Genomic DNA, 22,585 nt, shown 5'->3' on the forward strand with positions numbered 1-22,585 from the left:
GGAACGGTCACAAAAATGAGGCAAACAGATTTTCAAAGCTTGACGCAGCTGAGACATGTTTTGTGCAACATGTGCAAGCTGCTATCAAGACCTACTGCTTTTGTAGCTCTGCTTTGTAGATCTGCTACAGCAACTGTGTTTTCATCTGTCCCAGCACTCTGGTAAAGCCAAAAGCAAACGATGGAAGATTTGAGAGGTAAAAACATTTATTTTGTCACATTTTCCTATACAAAATCCCTTTTTCAAAAGGTATTACTTCATACATTGCAGGAATGACAATAATAATAATAATACATTGGTTAATTGTAAAATTATACACATATATATATATATTTAATATCCAAAATACATTGCATATACGAAGTAGCACAGATCCCTTTTCATTGATAATGCTTGTGAAACATGGAAGTTAAGGGTACATTAGAATAATTTCTTTATGCTACAAATTACATGTTCCCTTTTTATTTGTTCTTTCAAAGCTATATTTTTTCAGGAGAAGCTGGTTGTGGATATTCATACTGTTGTATTATTTTGCATAAAATACCTGAAATCCTTTAATGCACAGGAAAAGCCGCCAATTCCAGGGCTATCTGACATAAAAGGGTATTCACAATGGAAAAGATCCATCATAATCACATGTTGCATATAGAGTAAAGGAGTCCCTGGCTATTGGATTATGATTCAAGCAGGCATTTGTGGTTTTGGGAATAAAAGAAAATACTTTGTGTGCACAAAGGCACTCAGGATGTTACAACCAAATTTCAGAAATAATAACAATTAAAAGAAAGCAACAATGCTAAAATGTATTGCCCAAATGTACAGATATAAAAACGCTTAAAATGCTGAACAAACTACTTAGCAGACATGGACTTTAAAGGTTTGCATTTTTGACCGAGGTCAACTCGTATTAATTCTCTTGACTTTTTATACTGTGTCACATATGAAAATAACTCTGCATAATTTATACAGTAAGTTGCTTTAATGCCTAGTTGTCTGTTGCTTATAAAATAATAAAAAATAGGTCTGACAAACGCACAGCGTTTGCGAATCTGAGGATTTCTTTGTTTCATCTCGTCATACTTTATTGGTTTTGTTCTCTGATAAACTACTTAGTCCCAAGTAATTTATTTTCAAAAGGAATACTTTTGCGATGAACAGCTTTAAACACCTGAAGATGGATATGTTTTGACACGATACTGTTACATGATGATGAAATCCTGACTTGAGATTCATGTGCATTTTGCTGGGCTTTAGATCAGTGAGAAACTAACAATCAAACACACATGCTGCTCTCAAACTAGGATCCAGCCCTGGTAAAACGCAACTTAACTGTCTATTGACTTACTGCTAAGCCACTTCTCTGTGCTGACCTACAAAGAAAGAAATATAGACAGCGTGGCAGCCGTTATTGTGCACTTCAAAATCAAAAATTGTCAGATTTCTGGTGATGTATGTATATTGCTATGCTATGCATTTTAAGATGTAATGCTGCTTTGTCTACAATGAATAGAAACTATATGGTATAAAACAGCAGTCAAGGCACTGTGAGGGTTAGGTTTCCCATTATGCCATATAGTAAGAGTGGATGCATTTATGGCACTGTAAGGCACTTTAGATAAAAAAAAACTAAACAAAAACAAAACAAAAAACCCCATCCAAAGAATATACAGTCCTATTCTGCAAAAAAGGCACTTGTGTTGTTGTTCATGTTTAGATTCAGATGGGTGCAGCAAAAGTGTTAAAATTCAAGGAATGTTTTCTTTCATTCAACAGCATGAAAACATCTGACAAATTTTGATTTTGCTGCAGGGTATCCCTTTTTACGCGTTTCACAAACCAGAAGACATTCACATTAATACTGACATGGTCGAGCAACAAAACATCTGGAAATGGCATGGCTGAAAGGCAACAGCATGGCAAACATTTAATAGCCTAGTGTGTGGCCCCCTGAAAACATCTGACCTGGGTTGAATTATTGTTGCAAATTACTTCAATTACATGTTGACTCAGCTTCCCCAGCACAGTCAAGTCAACTGCATCAGCCATCTTGAACTCCACACACAACACACAGAAAGCATTTTGAATAACTGAGTTGACCCAGGTCAGCAAAACATACAGCGCTTCCTTCTCCAGCATTTAACTCTTCTCTAGCCTTCCAGTTTGGAGGATAAATTAAAATGTGAATGGCATATTCCAGTTGCCAAATTTCATTCAGTGCTGAGAAAAGTCCATCTCTTTGAGAGCTCCTCCTTATCCAGCGAATTCCAGGAGACTCTCCACACACATAAAAAGGTGCAGATGGACAGACAAGCAGACGGAGACAGTGGAAACAGAAGGCTAGATGTGGTGGGAATAAGAAACCCCAACAAGGCTGTAGACGAGTGGAAAAGGCAGATGCTTTAAAGCATAATGTACATAATGTACTGAGGAGGATGTAGATTGAGACCCATAAATAATAGGCCCATGTCTGGTACTGTAGCGTGGCGAGGAGGCAGACAGACTTGAGTTGTTCTCCCTGTCCTCAGCCTTTGGTTTGGGAAGGTTTTGGAAAGGACACTTGTAGATGCAGCTTTCTAGAGGATGGGAAAGATAAAGGCACAGGAAACTCAGACGCACGTCCAAAAACATAAACAAGCAGTTGCTAGTCTTGTAAAGGTAAGTAGTATTCCATTTTGGACCATAGCATCCAGTTGTTTATAGATTCTTACAAGAAAAAAAAAAAAAAAAAATCTCCTTCAATTTTATCATCCTTCATTTAGGAACAAATTTTCTTCAGAGGACAAACGCCTCAATGAACTTAGTCTTCATTGGTTCGGCATCATTGGGAGTGCAGGTCAGCAATTGTGGACTTTGTGTTGTGGGAAAAGGAAGGTTTTAGAGGGCGATGGAAGGTCAGAGTGGAGTGTCTAATAGTAACTACCCAAGTGGGACGGCACATGAGTGTTAGGGTGGCGGGGAACGTTTGGGTTGGGGTAGATGCCTGCAGTGGGCGAGCTCCAGTATGGAGCGGTGGGTCCAAAGAAATTGGAGGAGGTGACAGGCATGGATGGCGGGTGTGGGGACACAAAGTTGACCTTCTGCTGGTGGGCGTGGTAGGAAGGCACATAGGCTAGGTCCGAGGGGTACTTGTACATGGAGGACTCGGTGGGGTGTGGCTGCAGCGCCTGAGCGATGCCGTGGAAGTCGAACTTGTAGGCGTAGCGTTTGCCGTGCACCTTGGTCATAATATTTTTGTCATAGTAGTAGCGCAGCGCGCGGCTCAGCTTGTCATAGTTCATGTTGGGCTTGCTCTTACGCTCGCCCCAGCGCCTCGCCACCTCATCCGGGTCCGTCATCTTGAACTCGCCGTTGGTGCCCTCCCAGGTGATGCAGCCAGCGTTGGCGCTGTCGGACAGGAGCTCCAGGAGGAACTGCCACAGTTGAATCTGACCTGAACCTGATGGACGACACATACGCAAAAGATCAAATACGCCACCTCATCCAACTAAGAGCTTATTAGTCACTGTTCACAGCTTAACAACTCATAATCCATCCAGTGAGGCCTGCATAACAGGACATTTTTGAGAAACGATCCCAACGACTGGCAATTAACAGCAGATCCATTATAAAGACTCGAGCATGCTCAAATTCTCACCCGGATTGGCGAGGCGACTGCTGGTGGGACCCAGAATCTGGTAAGGATCTGTGGACGGGAGGAGAGCATTGTTGGACTACATACTGATTACTGTGGTGATATAATAGTACGTTACACATGCTAATTAGTATAGAAGACTGACGACAAGATAAACATGTAGCTCAACAACAGCTGATGTTGTAATTTAATCATTTAAAACGTCCTTTTTATTACTTTTGCTGATAATATCATGTTTCTGGTTAAGCAAGTAAAATATGGAAAACAGTGACAGAATGAGAGAACATTATGTGGTTAGTGGTCTCAGTATTAGTCTGTTTGGACTGTTGTGCTCCGTGCATCCTCTAAATAATGAGCACCTGGGAAAACCAATTACACATGCTAATAGATGTGTGGCAGAGAGGTAAGAAAAAACTACTACAAACTCGACTAACACTCAAAGCTTGTTGGTAGACTTCCAAACAGCCTAACTAATAATTCAACTAATTGCTGGTAAGCCACTCGTAAACAATTGTTTTCACTTGTATGTGACAATTTTGCTCATCTTGCTTTGTGTTGAGCAACGTAACCAAATACAAAAAAATAATTTTGCTCACTGATATAGAATAATCCTACTCAACTGTCTTGACTATGAGGAGAAAAACATTTTTAACAACTGAGACCCAATGCTAACACATTAGCTTTAAGATAGCTTTGCACTGACACTATGTAGATCAAGACAGCTGGTGAGCTGTTACCTGGCTGAGCTCTAGGCTGCTCAGTGGACTTGGTTACATTCTGAGTAACCACCGGTGAGCCTGCAGAGAGAGAGAGAGGCAATCAGTGGAGGACAAGAGAGAGACAGACAGAGAGACATGAGACGGTTCAGAGACAACATCAGTAGGGTGGCTGCAGATAACCAGGCTGCACAACTTGAAGGCATGTCAGCTGTGATCCAAAGTAAATAAGGCATGGTGATGGTGGCGGGACAGATTTCTTTTGACGGTCTGTTCATGTTCTGACAACAGAGGCTGTAATCTTTAGGAGTCTGTCCTACACGTCTGGACTGTGTAGATGTTGGAACTGTGTGATGTAGACTTGATGATAAGGTTCACCACATCAGGTGAAATGTAGAATCATGTCCTCTGTCAGTACTATTACAGCCTTGTATATTTAATCGTGTCCAGTCAGAAGGACCTTTAATGATTTTTTTGTCCTCACCTTTGCCACTGTGCATGTTGTTTGACCATCCTGTCCGCCGTACAGCATCATATGAAGGGTCTGACAAAGAGAGAGGAGAGAAGGGAAGGCAAAGTGTGAATATACCTTAAAATGTTTTCCAGTTTTTACAAAGAGGGCGAGAATCTTGTGTGTCATAAAAGATCAGTGGATGCACTTAAATGTGATCTGACCAAAATTCTTTATAGTTAGCCAAATTCCAATCTCGAAACATGCCTGTGTACATGTGACTACGGTGAGTGTCTCATCTCATTGTGTGCTAACACTGCAACTGCCACAGCAAAAACAGGGAGACCAGTGCCAAACAGCGTCAATAAATCTATCAAAACATGGTTCAAGATGCTCTTCACAGGATATCTGGACATGGTAATGTGGTTTTGATTGGCACACTAGGATGATTTAAGTGTAGATGGCACAATCTTTGGCAGAGTGGAGTTGGTTGAGCAGCTTGCAACGCTCTGACCACAAATAAAGGGACTGGGGCAAATTACAGTGCAGCAGGACAACGGAGACACACACATAGACAATACATGATATTCACCCTAATCTCTCTCCCCACACAAGCAGCTTTTATGAGACCTTGAAAAATAGCCAAACTGGCCCAGTTTGCATGAGCTCTACCTGCTATGTGTCTGCAGTTCAAACCTGACTGAGTGTGAGGCTGGACCACTTCCAGTAACAATCAATCACTCTGACACAAGCAGATAAAACAGTGGATGTATCCTTCCCCTGGCAATGTCACAAAAACACCCTGGTAGACTCACAGCGCACCTGGCCGGCACCCTTGATTGTTTGGATCATTGTGGGCTGAGACAGTTCAAACAGTTGCCAGAATACAGGGAAATACGATGCGTATTGTAGCCAGATATGTTTTTCACCCTGTGTTGTGTGCAGCATGCTATTCACAGTGTTATCATGGGCTGCAGATCTTATTGTCAGCAGTGTTTCTCCCAGAGGGCAGTGGATAGACACGGTGTAATGGTGATGACAGAGGTTGTTGCTGGGATAAGCAAGCTGTTAGAAGGTCAAGAGGCAATTCCATTTCCCATCAGCGAAGGTGTTTTTTTTTTTTTTGAGGAGGCTTATTGACAAGTAAAGTTGGCAGTTTGAATCGCCAGATTTGAAGAGAGGAAGACTCAATCCTGCTACAAAGACATGGACACCAAATTGTTTGATGAATCAGGTCAACACCTGGCCAGTGTGAAACGAGTCCACATGTAAAGCATGGCTGAAAAAGAACAGCAGGTCTCCATCTCAAACAGTGTGGCTCACAGCATTGTGTTCTTACACAATATGCATGATTAATTATATTAATAGATCAGAATGATATGTTTTGACATTTCAGTAGAGAGTGAGAGTGTTGATCCCAGAATATAAATGCATTCTCTGTGTGTATTTGTGTGCATACATGTTTGATTTCCAAACATGAATATTTATGTGTTTGCAAATTATTCTCCACTGTGTTTAAACCAGTGCATAAGATAACTCCCATCTTTGTGAGCTACCACTCATAAGAAAAAAAGCACATTTTCCCTGTATTTGTCTAAACTCTATAGATCTTCCTCATGCCATGAGAAATTTCATCAATTTGCCATGCAAAACACTTTTAAGATGACTTAAGCCTTCTTTCCAGTGTCGGAAACAAATGAAGGGAGTTGCATTCACAACTATCAACACATTTGGGATTCATGTGCCATCTTGACCCATATAACCTCATACAGCCACACCAGAGGGACATCAGTGATATCAAATTCATGATCTGCTTTCTCTTCATGTATGGCCATGTCGAAACACTGTACAATACTGCCCTCCTGTGGATCAGAACATATTGACATCTTGGTTTGCCTGAAATAAACCACAAATAATAAAATACACAAAAAGAAACTCCTTATTTCTCCTTTCAGCACAGCTGAACTCAAGATTAAATTTTCTCTGCAACCTTGAAAACAAAGTCTGGCTGCTGCACAAGTGTTTTATTGTTTGACTTGTTTCATAATCCACCAAAGAAAATGTGAAAACGCTTCAAATCCAATTATGTGTCTTGTGCTACTTTAAAAGGATGTTTTGTTGCCTTGTTTTCGCTTCTCTGACTAGCATAATATCCAGCAATGGAAAAACTTCCTGCTACTCGGGGGACTTCTTGATCTCCAGTAATTTCTAACTTGACGTTTCCAGTAAAGGGCCCATTCCTGTCTGAAGATGGCGAGAGGCATTTTGGTCTCTGGAACTGAAAACTGGGATATTCAAAGTGCAGTGAATTGAAGGAGGGTACAAGTGACCACGCAAAAACATATGGGAAGTAAAGTGATGGACAGGAGCTTGCAACAAAGCATAAGAAAAGTGAATAAATTAGTGTATGATCAAACGAATGAAAGAAGGGAGAGTGTAATAGAGAGAAAGACAAAAAGAGGGAGAGGAGGGACAAATAACAAGCGGGCTGCCGTGGCTCAGCGGGGCTGTCAGGTTCAATCTGGTGTGGGCCGGCAGGATAGCCAAGGAGCAGTGACTGGGGGAGAGTCCTGGGAGACTTGTGTTTCCTGCCTACCTCGCCTGCAGACAACCTCTCTTTGTTTTACTGGCCCTTTTTTCCCCTCTTCTCACCGCCAGCCCCCCCCATCACACACACACACACACACACACACACACACACACACACACACACACACACACACACACACACACACACACACACTTCATCCACTCTCTACCACTCTGAAAAAAAAAAACAAAAAAAACCCAACAACGGGGCTGCCTCCGTTCGTCCAACAAGGGGTTACACACAGGAGAGGAGATGGTGGGGGAGAAGCTGAGACGAGAGATGAGAAGGTGAGGGAGCCACAGAAAGGGAGAGGTTATTGAGAAGCAGACAGAAGAAGATGGAGTGAGTGCATAACAAGGCCTTGAAAGAGAAAGAGAGGGAGAAACTTAAGAACAGGAGGAGAGAAAATCATGCGAAAAAATAGTCCGACGAAACACAACTTTGGAATTTGAAAAGAAAACAATGGCAGCAAACCCTGCTACTGTCTGGTATGGGCTCGAGCAGATGCCCAGTAATATGGGCTGATCCACATTTTTAAATACCTTTGGTGTAATTGTTGGCAGCAAATTTCATTGACCTCCTAAACTTTTTTATTTTTAGCTCCTTTTTTCCCCCCTTTACCAGCATGTGAGTGATAATAGAAACATTTTGAGGTTTTCACCCATGTAATCACTCTGTTCTAGGCTTAATTGGACTGAGTGAAAGGTGGAGAAGTGAAAGTAAAAGTGCAGAAGAAGGAAGAAGCAGCAGAGGTAAAATGTACAAAGCCCAAGTGGCCGGGGGTACTCAGGGCAAGCCAGCCACACAAACACAGACACAGACCCGAATGTGCACACACAGAGCCGCCTCTTCCCTAACCCCTCCCTCCTTCATTTTTCCAGGCCTCGCTCTGACTGCGACTTGAGCCAGTTTCCACTCTGGTCTGGGGTGTGGTGCACGCTCCTGGGAGACTTCGACTGCAGGACCAGTTAGTCAAAACAAGGCCCGAGTGCTAGACAGAGAGGGAGAGAGAGGCAGAGAGACATAGAGAGTGACGGAGAGAGGCAGAGGGAGACGGAGGTGGAGAGAAAGGACAACTGAGCAGAGAGGGTGAGATAGACAGAAAGAGAGGAGAAGGAGAGAGTGGAGCTGTGGACTGTTTTTAACCCAGAGTCTGAGCCAAGGAGAGAGACCCAGACAGGGTAAACTTTTTTTTAATACCCGTAATACAGGTGCTTTAAAAGCCATCTGTGTGAGGACGGAGCCATAAGAGGAGGAGAATGATGGCAAAGTACAGGAGTTAAGACACAGTGATGAGACAGTGGGTGCACGAGAACAGAGAAGCATCCAGTGAAAAAAAAGTTCAAAGACACAGCGGACTGCAACAATGCTGCACACACACACACACACACACACACACACACACACACACACACACACACACACGCACACACACACACACACACACACACACACACACACACACTTATTCATGCATAGGCAAGTGAAAACGTTATATGCAACTTTGTTAGCTTACCTTTTCATTGGTTTTATTTGAGAGAAAGAATTCTATCTCTCATTTATATTTAAAGGGGAGCAACTGAAATTGAAAGTCGTAAATGTAGAACAGCTTGCACGCACAATGGCGCACTTGAAGTCGTATTGCCACTTTGACGCGGCAGCAAAATAAACACATTCACAGAGGTGATTCATCATCTTCACCTCATTCGCTGAGAAGCAGCGGAGACAAAGACTCACCAGAGAGAAAAAAGCTGTATAATCTACAAACATTAGCATGAAGATATTGCTACATACAACATACCATACAGGCTTGAAAGCAATGCTAATGCAGATGGTAACACATTCTGCACTAAGACATACAGGAACCCACCCACACACACACATGCCTATCCACAGGCAAATAGTAGACTTTAGATACACACACACACACACACACACACACACACACACACACACACACACACACACACACACACACACACACACACTCATAGCTGCTGCATTCCGTGTTTTATATGCTGTCTTTTATTCATAACATTGCATTTTACACCACAGAGTCTGGAGCAGATTAAGGGTTGTCTCCTGCTGCATGCTCATGCTTACTCTACCCCAAAGAGCCTGAATGGTATTTGACTGTTCTCTACAAGCAATATGAACTTGAACATCTGGCAATGTTGATCTGAGAAAATGTTGATAAAGGCTTCTCCTGAAGCAAGATTTCTTTTATTGTTGAGTCACAAACTCCCAGCTCCAATTTGGGTGTTTTTCTTCTCCATCTTGTTTCACCTTTTCACTTAATTGGGCATGAAAGTAACATTTTGTAATATTGCATGTGGTTAATAAGGTGAATACATATATTTCAAAGCGAAGGGATTCATTTTAAATCGGATGGTATGAATCTGATATGTTGGTTGTATTTCCCAATTCCTGAAAAGCCACCCTGTTGGAGACAGGGGCTGTGTTACAGGAGCCCATAATAGAAGTCACCTCTTAGGAAAAGGAAATGCTGTTGAAGGGAGTGACCCTCTATTCCTGCCAGTCAAAATACCTAGCACTGAGAACCAGGAAGACCGGGGTCAGGGGTGACTGAGCAGAATCTTATCTGGCCTGCCCATTGGTCTATTGGTATTGAAACTGGGCGAGAACAAGTACACGGCCTGCTAACGCTCACCACTGGGGCAGATAGAGAAAGCGGCAGAGGGCATTCTCGGACACTTATCAGACCTAGTGTTTCCTCCCCTCCTGCCTTGATAGAGCCCCTCATCCTGTGAGCAAGGCTATCACTGTTATTGCAGTCCATTCTCCCGTCTCTGGCGGTGACACCATATAGCCGATGTAAAGGATGTGTAGCTTTTTTTTTGAACGATACGCTGTGGTTCATTGTGTGTCAGCACAAAATAATGTTTGTAGAGTGAAAAGGTATCCAAAGGAAAGAGACAATCATCCTGAGCTGCTGTGGGCGTTGTTCTTAGGAACTCAGCTTGGCTTTTGCAAGAATTTACTAGTGCAACACTACACCAGGTCTCATTTGACTGCTGCATTTCTATTTTACTGCAGATTTGTCAGTGCTGATTCAGTGAGCAAATTGGATACAGTCATTTTTGGCCTGCTGAGAAACCAAACAGCTAACACAGTAAAGAAAAAAAGTACATGTTAATAAATCTTTTATGCTTATATTCACCTCTGAAAGCTTATTCATTCATTCATTTTGTTGTACGGTTACTCTCCCTGTCACCTTCTGTCGTCCCCTCAGTCATTAATTCACGTATACACACAGTAGAGACCCACACATACACACTCCTTTCCACTCCAGTCTGGTCGAAAGCAGCTAATCGGGCTCTTCATCCATGTTTATCGTACACATTGTTGCTTCAGCACCTGTCTCTGATGCTTGTCTCTCCAGCAAACACCCTCATTCATGTCTTATGTCCTGCTTCTTTCCGTTAATCATCACATTTGCCGTCTGTTCTCACTCCTGCTGCTGTGGACAGAGCTCATCAGCACACTGCTTCTTGTCTTTTTGATAATATGCCTCTATGCTGAAATTGCCCCTCTGAGCTACTGTGTGCTGTCAGGTAGCGGTCCTGAAGAGCACCGACTGTTTTTGCTGCTCATAATTTTTAATGACACAAAACATGCACCTGCACAGAGCTTTGTCAGTGGCAATCAATGATTCCATGTGCTTTGGATTTAAGTGAGGGGTCTGTTTTCTCAAGTGTGTGTCTGCTCTGTGTGTATGTGTTTGCATCTACTTGCCTGAAGCTGGCATGTTTTTATCTACCATTCAGTCAGACAATCGCACCCTGTCCCATCAGTTACATTAACCCAAATATACAAACACACATATAGAAATTAGTATAAAGCCTAAATGATTTAAAAAAAAATATGTCCCAACCTTCTTTGGCAGCCAGGCGTGGGGATGGGTCTGTGTGAGATGGTGTATTGTAGGATAATGATGAGCTACCTGTAATAAAATGAGACAAAACAGGGCATATTAAGACAATGCAAGGTCTATTCCACCAGTAATGTAATGCATGAAGCCAAATGAATGACACCCATAACAAGGTTATGAAAACCTGCATAAGAAACAAGCTAAAGTTCATAAATTCTTACATAAGAGCATCCTGTGATTAACAGTACACCTTATACATGATTGCACCTATATGGTTGAGCATTAGGATTCTTATTAATGCTTCGTTTAGAATAAGAGAACTTACTGAGTATTTACAGATACTAATTTGCGTATTCATCATGATAAATCTTTTGTAAGGGAAACTGTAATTCAGAATAACCCTTGTGCACACTCTGAAGCCTCTGTGATAAAAAGCTTACAGGGTATAACCAGAGCCAGCAGGTGGCAGTAGAAGGTTCAACTCAATTACTGTCAAGCAGCACTATAGAGCCCCTTTTCATTTCTTGAATTGTGTTCCTGTTTTGTCTTAAAAAAAATGATCTCTGAAGGAAGGTAATTCAAGACACATAAATCTAGTCCCCCCAAAAAATGGAATCCAGCACATGGTCAGTCCTTTAAATCTAGGTAAAGGCTCATAGCCTGTCAGCATTTTAACTGCAAACCCTACTCCTGAATAATAAAGTCAGAGAGGCAAGACTCTGCATATGGCTGCCTATTCATTTCACCTTATGGAGCAGAACTCTGCGCTGCATTCCTCCACTTACACAGGCACCCTGGGCGGCACCAAAATGCTCTCTTAATTTTAGCTGCCCCCAGGCATAAATCAGAGAGTGGAAAAACAGACCCAAAAATGCACAGAGAAAACACAAGAGCAGCTACTACATGGGGAGTGTTAAGATTTAGCACTAAGATGGCTACGGAGAGCCGCTGAGTAGGAAAGATACCTTTTCTGAATGGGGCAATATGAAAAAGAACAAAGAACTCTGCAGCAAAATCAAATGCTTTGGTGGAGATTTGATGCAGGATCCTGGCTGACTCGCTCTGCTGCTGGGCTTGAGGGGTGAAGGGGCCCATGGTGGCAGACTAGGGGTCTGTTTTTTTTAGGGGGTGGCTGTGGGGGAAGAGTGGGGTGCTCCACAAATGTATTCTAACCTCCCAACACCCCACCCCTCCCATTTCTACCTACTCCACGGCACCCCCAAGGCTCTGGGTCTAGTTTAGAAACCTGGGGGCCTCAGAACAGGGGAGCCATTGTATGAGGCAGGGTCCCTCCACAGCAATCAAATGCAGCTCCCCGTACAAAAATAATTCCACACGCAGAGTGTAAGCGCACAGGGGCAAGCTACCAAAGCCCCATCTTTGGAACGGGGGAGAAAGTGTAAGAGAAAGATGTACAGACAGACAGAAAAAGAGGGAGCGAGAGAAGCAAAGAGGAAGGGGCTGTTAACCCTTTTCCTACTGTGTGCCACATATGTGGGCTGACCCAGACAGGCAAACAGGCAGCATTGCTGAGAAAACCTCAAACCATCCCACAGAGAAATTCAGGACTGCTGTAGGAGAGCGAGTGAGAGAGGGAGAGAGAGACACCACAGCTGACAGTTTGGTGGAGGGAGTCTTGGCTGTGCTGCCTATTTATTTGGACGGCTTCTTCCTCTCTCAGAAAACAAACATGTCCCGGTAATCTGACAGCGCAGTGGGAGGACTGGCCAGTGTTCAGCCTTTAAGACCCTCACTCTCTCTTTCCCTCTCCAGTAACATCTGCTCACAGTCTGCTAGATTACATAACATCCACAAACAATTTTCTTTTCTTTCCTTCCTATGACTGATGGCTCCTTCAAAAGGCCCTGTCCTCCAGTTTAGCGCGCCAATAATATTGACAGAGATCTTTGCAGGCTTGTTCAGCATTGTGATTGACCTCCATCAGGCCCCTGCTGTTGATTCTATAGGGTTACATGATACCATTACCTCTGACATGTGGTCTGAGCTTTGTCAACAAACTGTGGGTCCCAGTCACCCAGTTTTGGGCATCTTGCCACTTCAAGGGCGCCAAATGAGCCCCAGCCAGCAGCATGTCATCAATTTAGCTCCATAGGATAAAGCTGCAGTGAGTAGTAGCTGGTCGTCAGCCTTACATGGTGCACATGAGAAATTTCCAACAAGTTCTCCAAACCAAAAAAGATGATTTGTAATTGCTTTCCAAAGCAACCCACGTGAGCATTTTCTCAGCTGACAGACCCAACTGTCAGAATGACATTGTTTGTTAGCGGTTTGGGGCAACTCAGGAGGCAGAGCGGGATGTCCACTAATCAGAAGGTAAGTGGTTCGATCCCCAGCTCCTCCTGCCTGCATTTCGTAGTGTCCTTGGGTAAGAAACTGCCCCCAAAATTGCTCCTGATGGCTGCGCTGTCAGTGTGTGAGTATGTATGTGAATTTGGCATGTGCTGTAAAGCGCTTTGATTGGTCAGCACACCAGAAAGGCACTTTAGAAATGCAGCCCTTTCACCATTACTTACTATTTGTTACTCAATAAAAAATAATTTACTTTACTTATTACTCAAGCAAGAACATCTTTGTGTGAGAAAAAACAACATTTAAATAGAATATTTCCACATTGTGTACAACGTTTTAGCAACAGCACTACAAACTGTAAGAGGTGTGAACTTTGTCCACAGCACAGTCGGTAGAAATACTGCTTTTAAATATTGGCTTTCACTGCAGGAAAAGAAAAGAAAAAGTCTGTCATTTTCTCCAAAGGGTTTATGCTGAGAAGTCTATGTGACCAAGCCACAGAGTAATATATGGAGCACCAAGGTCAGAAACGGTGTTCCCTCCAATCCTGAACAAAATCATGTGATTCTTGAAGGATTTACTAGTGGCTAATATTAGCAGGTCAGCTATGAAGACAGCCTGCTTCCTCACACCTCCAGTCCCTGTATCGAGCTAACATGGAAGGGACCAGGCTGCCACTGAAGGGGCACCAAACCAATGCCTCAATAAACTGCCTCAATATTACTGAGATTAGTCACAGTAATGCAATTACTGAATTTGTTATCCCTTGCACAACTCCTTGATAAAAAAAAAAAAGTATCATTACTTAAACTCTTTACTAACTCTTTCTCATTGCCGATGACATCACAAAAACTTGGGTATGCTTTAGGAAAGACCATGGTTTGGGTTTTAATTCCTGGTCTGTGACTGGGCATGAACTCACATTTGAAATTCAAATGCACTACACACCCATCCCACACCATGACCTCCACCGTACTTTCCACCTTACTACGTAAAGTGCACACGACTTCCTGCATTGGCACTGAATGTTGGCATTGGACGTAAATCTTGCGGTGTGCAACTGTCCAATATGAATGTAATTCTGATGGATTCTGGGCGGGTATTCAAGACTGTCCTCACCAGAGAACGGCATAATGGGTTGTTTGTTTCAATTCCTGAAATGGTAGAACAAACGCAAGAGTCGAGCAAGTTCTTGTGGGTCCACAAACCCTTTTAGTGTGTACCGTTCACATCCCATCTCCTGTCTAATATTTTATTTGTCCAACCTTAAAGCAAGAAATAGCTGTGTTTTAAAAAAAAAAAAAAAAAAAGTTAAAACCCTGCTAATTTTCTCATCTCCACAGACCTGACCAATCATTGAATAATGTGGCTGTGAATTTCAGATTGTCCGTTTTGGAAAGTTAGAGAAATTTCGGCATCGGGAAGGTGTGTGTGAGTCCACACAGGCCCAGTTCAACCACCTGGCAAGCACTTCTGATGGAGTAGACTGGCAACCACAGTTTGTTTGCCATAACTGCAGTTTGCCTTGCACAGGTATTGCAGAAAGAATTCCGGTGTTGGGATTAACATTAAGAAACATCACTGACTGAAATCCAAGGTTTTGCAGAATTACCCCAAATCAACATTCTTAACTGGCAATTGAGTTGAAAGCACAATTATAATGGACCTCTAAGCAGCTATCTTAAATTACAGCTGAGCTCATCGCAGTGTTTACATGAATAGCAACTGCTTATTATCCACCTCCACTTATGCTAATGTGATATGTACATAAATTCCTGTAGTGCTAAGTGTCTGAAGCCCAGCAGTCAAGTGAACAGCCGCAAACTGCTCTGTAATGGTGGCTAACAGCAGACGGCTAACAGTGAAGGGCGCAGAGCCAGGCCGTTGAGCCCCTCTGCACCAGTGATAATCTGCCAATAGAAAGAACTAATGCAAGGGGAGCTCAATAAAAATGTTGTGAGGGGAGAAAGAGGAGAGAGAGAGGGAGAAAGAGAGCTCTCCAGACCTCCTTTTTCCCTACTCAGCCTTCGAGCCCAGATGTTTATGGTCTGTATAAACTATTGAGGGCTCGAGAATGTCCCCCACTCCGGAGCGAGCAGCAGCAGTGCAGAAGCCCAGACTTATCACTCTCTCTCTCTCTCTCTCTCTCTCTCTCTCTCTCTCTCTCTGTGTGTCTTGACTCCCTCACTGTAAATCCATCCAGACACACAAGCAGCGGCGACAGCTGGGAAACAGAACTATTGCTATTCTCCAACGGCACTCAATCACGACCACCTCGGACCGTTTCCACACACTTCTAAAAAATAGTTCACCCCCGCAACTTTTTTTCTATCTCACACTCGCTTTGTCTAACTGTTTCTCTTGCTCACACCCTCCTGCCCTTGTCCTCAAATAACTACTGTACAATGTATCTGTCAAGGATATTTCTTCATCCAATTTCTATTATTATGTGTGTTTAAATCCACAGTGGATTTGCTCTCAATTCCCTGCCTTGTTACCTCCCATCCTCAATCCCATTTCATTTCTCCGCTCTCTTTTCCTCTCTTTCTTCTTGTATCTGTGTGTCGGAGGATACAGTCTTTCGTTGTCTGAGGTTTTTCTTTTTTTCTTTTTTTGCTCTGCTCCGTTTCCAGCACATGTGGTATCAAACCGACCTACATGGGTGCGATAAAGCAAACAGTCCGCGGTCCCTCCCTGACAGACTAATTTGAACAAATTCTCAAATTGCACCCCAAATTGAAAGCACATTGGGGTGCGGGCGGCCATCACTTATAAAAATCTGGATAAGTGACCAACAATGAGGCCAAAATAATGCATGGGCAACTACTCCTGTTACTGCAAGCAGCTGGGTAGCCAGACAGATGTTCAGATTGTGCCCGCGGTTGCACCAGTGTGGGTATCTGAGCAATATGTCTGCGCATGACGTGGCAGGAATGTTTTGTTATGGTATGGCTGTAGGGTGGGGAAGTGTGTCCTTGCCCCGTGCCGAGTCTACATACAGGGCTTAATGACTCTGAGGAATGTTAATCAGAGGTTCAATAAACAGAACCAAAGGCGCACATAATGCACACAGATGTGTATGAAATGATTGCAGTACCCCCTTGGATCATCCATTTTTCTGGTGGAAGATGGGGGGTAATGTAGGAAAGATCAGTTGGAGGAAGACATCACATGACCTGTAATCACTAATACTTCCAGGACTTGGCTAAGTCTTTCCCTCCCTTTCTCTTTTTCTGTATTCTGGAAGCTCGGCCAAGCTCCAGCTCTCGTGAGTGAAGCCAGAGGTCTATTTTCTGGACAGGGTTACTCCTCGTCTATGATTGTGTTTGTTTGTGCTGCGGGGGGAAAAGAGAGAACGGCTTTCGTTTCCAAATCATCAGCCCTGCAGGGTCTACAAAAAGCCTCAACCCTCCTCCTCCTCTTCCTCCGCCTCCTCCTTCTCATTCGTCCTTAGACGTTCATTTACTAACATGGTTCCTCTTGCCCTTAGGCTCCCAGTGTCAATAATACACACTGCTCGCTTCTCAGAGCTGCCGCAAAACAGGTCAGTCAGTCCAGGCACGAGACGGGAGCATTCATCTTTTTGATTGTCGGGAATGGATCCAAAGCAATTTCAACTGGCAAGTGGAGAGGATTCCCGAGACATCTCTTCTGTCTCCAAAACACACAAGGTCTAAATCAAAAAAAGGGCAGCAATGGGCAGAGTCGCGGTGCAGCACGCCTAAGCCGTGGCTAAGTCCCGCAGCCAGTGGCCATAATGAAAACTGCTCTGCGGAGTGTGCCCAGTGGCGGTCAGACAGATCCACCCGCTGCAGCGCTGCACAATGAGGCTGTTATACTCATGACAAGCATCTCTCTCTGCCCAGACGCCGTGCACAGAGAAAACTGTTGACACCCACAAAATACAGTTCCCATTACATCACGCCGAGGCCCATCGCAATTTCTCGGGAGTAATGTTAAATTTAGTTGAGCCATCAGTCACTCCACCCAACATGGTGTCATGATATTCTGCAGCCACAGCAGAGGAGGCTTTCTGTAGTTTAACGTACAGAATGCAAAGAATTCAAAAACGGGACACAGTGTTCTCAGTATGTCCAAAAATCACATTACTCATGATGTGCTTATTTTTACAGTAAACAGTGGACATACCTACTGTCTGAACTAGACATCACTGTGTATTCAAACAGCCATGCCAGATGTACATGTTATAATTAAATGTAATTTGCATACTGCCTCAGAAGACTGGCTTTGTTTCCCCGCCGAAACATTTGAAGCAGGATTGCAGCGAGGAGCTCTTCAAAGAGGCAAATTTAGTTGCCCCCATTGCAAATTGCAGATCAACTTTCTTTGCTGTGCTGAACACATAGTCCGAGCATGATTCCTGAGGCGATGCACCTGGGCTTCATCTCTTGTGGACCATGTGGAATGAGGCGCTGCAAAGTGAAGTGGGGGATGTAGTCGATGGTTATCTCAAGAAGGGAAAGAAACCCTCTTGGTTTCCCCAGCTCTGCTTAATACCGGGTAGCCATTATGGAGAAATGAGTTTCCAGTAAAAGCAGTTTCATTGTTTATTGATGGTAATGTGAGTAAAGTGCGGTGACAAAAAAAAAAAAAGTGTCATGTTGTTTGGTCGGGTTTGGCATTTTTTCACTCTCACGTCTCATCCAAAAGTAGGAAAAAAAAAAAATATGAAAAGAGGCCTGTGTGTTGACTGAAAGTTGATTTTGACTTCCATTCTTTGGCATAGATGGATGCCAGTGCAGACTTCAACTTAAGTACAAACAGCCGAATGTACAGCAGGAATACCAAGAGCGCAGTTCACCAAATTTACTGTCCTTTTACTTTCCATATTCTGTCCAAAAAAACCCCAAAAATCTGAATATCTTCAGTATTCTGAACATTTTCCTGGTCTGTTTTTTATCAGTCGAACTGTCAAACAACTTTCACTTGAGTCCAATATTTGTTCCAATAACCTCAATAACCTGTTAACTGTTTATCATCCATTGTTCCTTCAAATTTCATCTTTGATTATCATCTTTATCTATCCTCACGCTGAAGTTGCACAAAGCGTACTTACTTTCCCTGAGGTAATTGAGATGAGAGAGAAGCACTTCGGCGTTGTACATGGTGGTGAGCCGGAGGAAGTCATCCTTGCCCATCTTGCAGAGATCTTTGCCGTCTGTGTTCTGAAACATGGCTGTGTCGATCTCTAACAGGCCGTACTCCTTGATGGCCCACTCAAGCCACTGGCGCACATGGTCCTGGGACCACAACGACGGGTCTGCAGGAGCACAGCAGAACAAGAGAGAGTTTATTGACTTCATAACAATTGTTTCTGGACAGGAACCAGAGAAGACAGAGGCGGGAGAGCCTTGTATTTGACTAAGGTAAAGGGAGGGGGAGAAATGGACAAATTGGAAACAGAATTTTGTATCAGTAGCAGACCTTGTTCAGATACTTGTAAATATTCTTGGTCTTATTTTAACCACATGGGTAGAGTTTGCCTGAGTGGGATGACTCACATTAGGTTTCAGGTGAATGATTTTTCACAGAGTAGCATTCACTCTGAAACCCCTTCTTGTGATTGTTCAAACTTTGCAGTATATTTAGCATGAAATAAACTAAAACAAACAAAGAGTTATTGCAAGAGCTGCATGACCCACGTCTGACATACTACACATCCAATCTCAACACCAAACCCCAAACTTACCACTAATGGATAAGGAGTGGCCTCAATGCGGCTCCTGTTAGATTAATGGATGGAGTGGCCGTTTGCATCAGTTTCGCACAAACATTTGAACAGTCTTTGAAATGGAAAAATGACCAGGGCTCCATTCAATTTTAATTAAATGAATCACATAGCTCATTTTGGGGGGAAAATGCAGTCATTCTCTTTGGCTCTCTGGTTTAAACGTAGCAACGCAATCAACTTACGCGTTAAAATGACTTTTCTGAAGTCTATAACCCTGGAACTGCACTTGTTACTACGCAAATGGTGTTATTTCATACACTGAAAGATCAAATTAGTGAGACCAGTGAAGAAATATATAGGTCTGGCAGACAGACATCTCTACCTGCACACATTCAGCAGTGATCCCATGAGTGATGTAAACCACTGGAACAATGCTGTACCCCATGAACCAGCTAAATAGAAATGGGGCTCATAAAACATTTACAGCATTGGCAAAATTACACCAAAACAGAAGAGTGATTCTGTCTGCAAACACAGCAGAAGTACAGGAACACCTACAACAATTTGCACCTGTGTAAATGTGCAGTAAAAAACAGATACACCGTTCTATGCACACACACATATTCAACCATATGCGTCACGTGTTGGCTGTTGGTCAAAGAGCGATTCTTACCTGCAGGTACAATGACTCTCCGTTCATTGGTGGTCATGTTAGGGGGAGGGGCATTCTTCTCATCCATGTAGTTTCCATAGTTCATCTGGGATGTGTCGTTACCCCCCACCAGCTTATTGCATTTACCCACACTGCAGTCCACTGGAGACTCCCTGCTACACAAACACACACACAGAGCAAAGTTTTAAAAATATTATCATCAGACAAATTGGGTGTTGTTGGTTTTTCTTTTCCTGTCATTGACTTTGGCATGGGATATTTAAACCCTACACCAAGTGTATCGAAGACTGGGAGCAAAACGTGAAGGTTAGTCGTGGTTAGAAACTGCCTGCTGAATGATAAATGTTAACATTTCTAGCAGCAGCAGCTGCAGTGATGAACACAACATGTCCGATAACGACAAACTCATTTCTCACTGAACACTAAAGAATGTAAGACACAGGAAGCGGTTGTCATGCCATACCTGGATCCATTCATGTGCTCATATTCTCTCTTGACGTTGACCCGCACTGGCTGGTTGATCCACTCCTGCTGTGGGGGTAAGGGGTTGATTTTGTGGGTCTGGCCATAGTCCTGTGTGCCAGATGCAGTCATGTCTGTCTTGGGGAGAGGGGCAGCAGCAGCGTACGGAGGCTCAAATAAGGATTGGTCTTCACTCACCACTGATAGCGCCTCCTGTAGGTGGAAGGAACAGATGCTTGGTATGTCTTTCTTTACTCACTTTGCAAGTGTTGTAAGTGAACACGCCATATGTAACCATCCAAGCAACACACACTTTAAAGAAATATTTTGATATGTTCGGAAATACGCTTATTTGCTTTCTTGTAAAGAACTAGACGAGAATATCAACACCACTCTTAAGTCTGTCAACTGTAATATAAGGCTACAGCCAGGAGCTGGTTAGCTTAGCATAGCAGAAAGCCTGTACACAGGGGGAAACTGCCAGCCATCCTACAACTGTAACAAAATATACCTAGCAACACCTCTAGATCTCACTAATTCACACATTATAGTTCTTATTTTTCTTTTCAAACACTGAAGGTGTAAGCGACTTGGTTTTCCATGGGGTTAAGTGCTGTTTTTTGGATGGACACAGCGACTTCTTGGAGTCTCTGCTGGTTGCTTGGCACATAACTTTGCACTTGTTTGTCCGTATTCAAGAAATTAGACATAATGTGTTAATGAAAGAGTTCAGAGGTGCTGGCAGGTGTTTTATTTTACTTTAAGACAGAGACAGGCTCGCTGTTTGGCCCTACTTCTTTATGCTATGCTAAGCTAACCATCTCCTGGCTGTAGTTGCAAATTTAACAGACAGATATGAGAGTGGCATCAATCTTCTCATCTCACTCTCTGCAAGAAAGAGAAGAGACGCATTTCCCGACATGTTAAACTGTTTCAAGTGGGACGACGTAGTGTTGTCATGACAATGATAAGCTTACACTCGCAGCACTCATTTGACGCTACCCAGAAACTTGTGATGTCAAATTTTCAATCTCTTGTGTATTTTTGTTTACAGCAATTATGTGCAGTTATTGGTCATATCGCTGTCTGGCATCCTAAGTCGTTTGTGTTTACACTGCATGTAGCAACTGTAGCTTCCTGTTGATGTTAGGATGACAATCATGCCCACAGTGGAGTGAAACAGAGTTGGAAGCTTGGGCGCTGCCACTGTATCGGTTTACTGACATCAGCCGTGATCCATCAATACATACAGCTGTTCTACCAGTAAGGACCTGTTGCTTCACAAATAAAGCAAACCAAAAAAAATCTTCTCAAATTTTCATATTTAGTGGACTTTATGAGCTGACAATTTGACAATTCCGGGTTTTGTAATCATTTTCTATTGGTCAATTAGCTTCTTAACTTCACTGGGCCCAAAAAAATCTCGTCATGGCCTGATGTGCCTGTCTTGTCCGAGCGTTGGGCCTCCCTCCACAGCTGAAGACTCAACAGAAGCTGGGGGGGTCAAGATACGCTGACCCCTCTGCTGTGGCTCAGCTGGAGCAATGTGAGTTTATTAAAGAAAACAAACGTGGAAACTCAGGCCTGGCCAAGATATTACGTGGCTTTCAACATGCTCCTGGTTGGAATTGCAGCATAGATTATGTATATGATGGCTCAGATTATAACATGCAGATATCACTGCTTAGTGTTTGAAGAGAGTCGGCCAACGTCACCATCTCAGACCCATGCCAGACAGCTTTTGGCTGGCACAGAATGTGGACACTGCAGTAACTTGATGAGTAATGCCTTGTTATGATTGCTCCATCCATCATTGTTAAAAACAATCAAACAAACAAATGCAAAAAACAATGTCAGAATATCAAGTGAAATCGTTACAGTCATATGCTTCTGCTAAGGATTAAGCTCGGGTCTGATGCACATCTGGATCTGATAGGATCTGATGGCACAGCTTAGACCGAGACGTGTCTAATTCCCAAGGACTGAATTATTTCATTCCAAAATGCCACATATCTGCCTCAGGGGGAAAATGCTACTTGATATTCATTGATCAATATTTCCAGCATGCAGCTGTTTGCATTCTCTAAAATGTTACTTTTATTAAAACAAAATCCTCGTGATCTCATATAACTGCAGTATCATTCCATTCTAAGACATTTCATGCAAGC

General features: G+C 43.1%; 1 protein-coding gene across 6 annotated transcripts in view; it reads right to left on the reverse strand.

Annotated features, from left to right (window-relative positions):
- Nucleotides 1-191: 191 nt before the first annotated feature.
- The window catches only part of fli1 (Fli-1 proto-oncogene, ETS transcription factor), a 32,043-nt gene continuing 9,649 nt past the window's right edge, over nucleotides 192-22,585 (reverse strand). For 3 of the 6 annotated variants that reach the window (XM_070970842.1, XM_070970839.1, XM_070970844.1), the window contains 8 exons: nucleotides 20,419-20,630; nucleotides 19,956-20,107; nucleotides 18,668-18,871; nucleotides 11,284-11,352; nucleotides 4,832-4,891; nucleotides 4,369-4,428; nucleotides 3,635-3,682; nucleotides 198-3,436 (listed from right to left, as the gene is read on the reverse strand). In XM_070970842.1, coding sequence (XP_070826943.1) covers nucleotides 2,907-3,436; nucleotides 3,635-3,682; nucleotides 4,369-4,428; nucleotides 4,832-4,891; nucleotides 11,284-11,352; nucleotides 18,668-18,871; nucleotides 19,956-20,107; nucleotides 20,419-20,630 — 1,335 coding nt within the window. In that variant the 3' untranslated portion in view covers nucleotides 198-2,906. Of the gene's footprint in view, nucleotides 3,437-3,634; nucleotides 3,683-4,368; nucleotides 4,429-4,831; nucleotides 4,892-11,283; nucleotides 11,353-18,667; nucleotides 18,872-19,955; nucleotides 20,111-20,418; nucleotides 20,631-22,585 lie in introns of all 6 variants that reach the window. The other 3 variants (XM_070970840.1, XM_070970838.1, XM_070970843.1) reach the window with 2 other exon arrangements.

The sequence above is a fragment of the Chaetodon trifascialis genome, chromosome 9 (genome assembly GCF_039877785.1).
Source record: "Chaetodon trifascialis isolate fChaTrf1 chromosome 9, fChaTrf1.hap1, whole genome shotgun sequence".
Lineage (NCBI taxonomy): Eukaryota > Metazoa > Chordata > Actinopteri > Chaetodontiformes > Chaetodontidae > Chaetodon > Chaetodon trifascialis.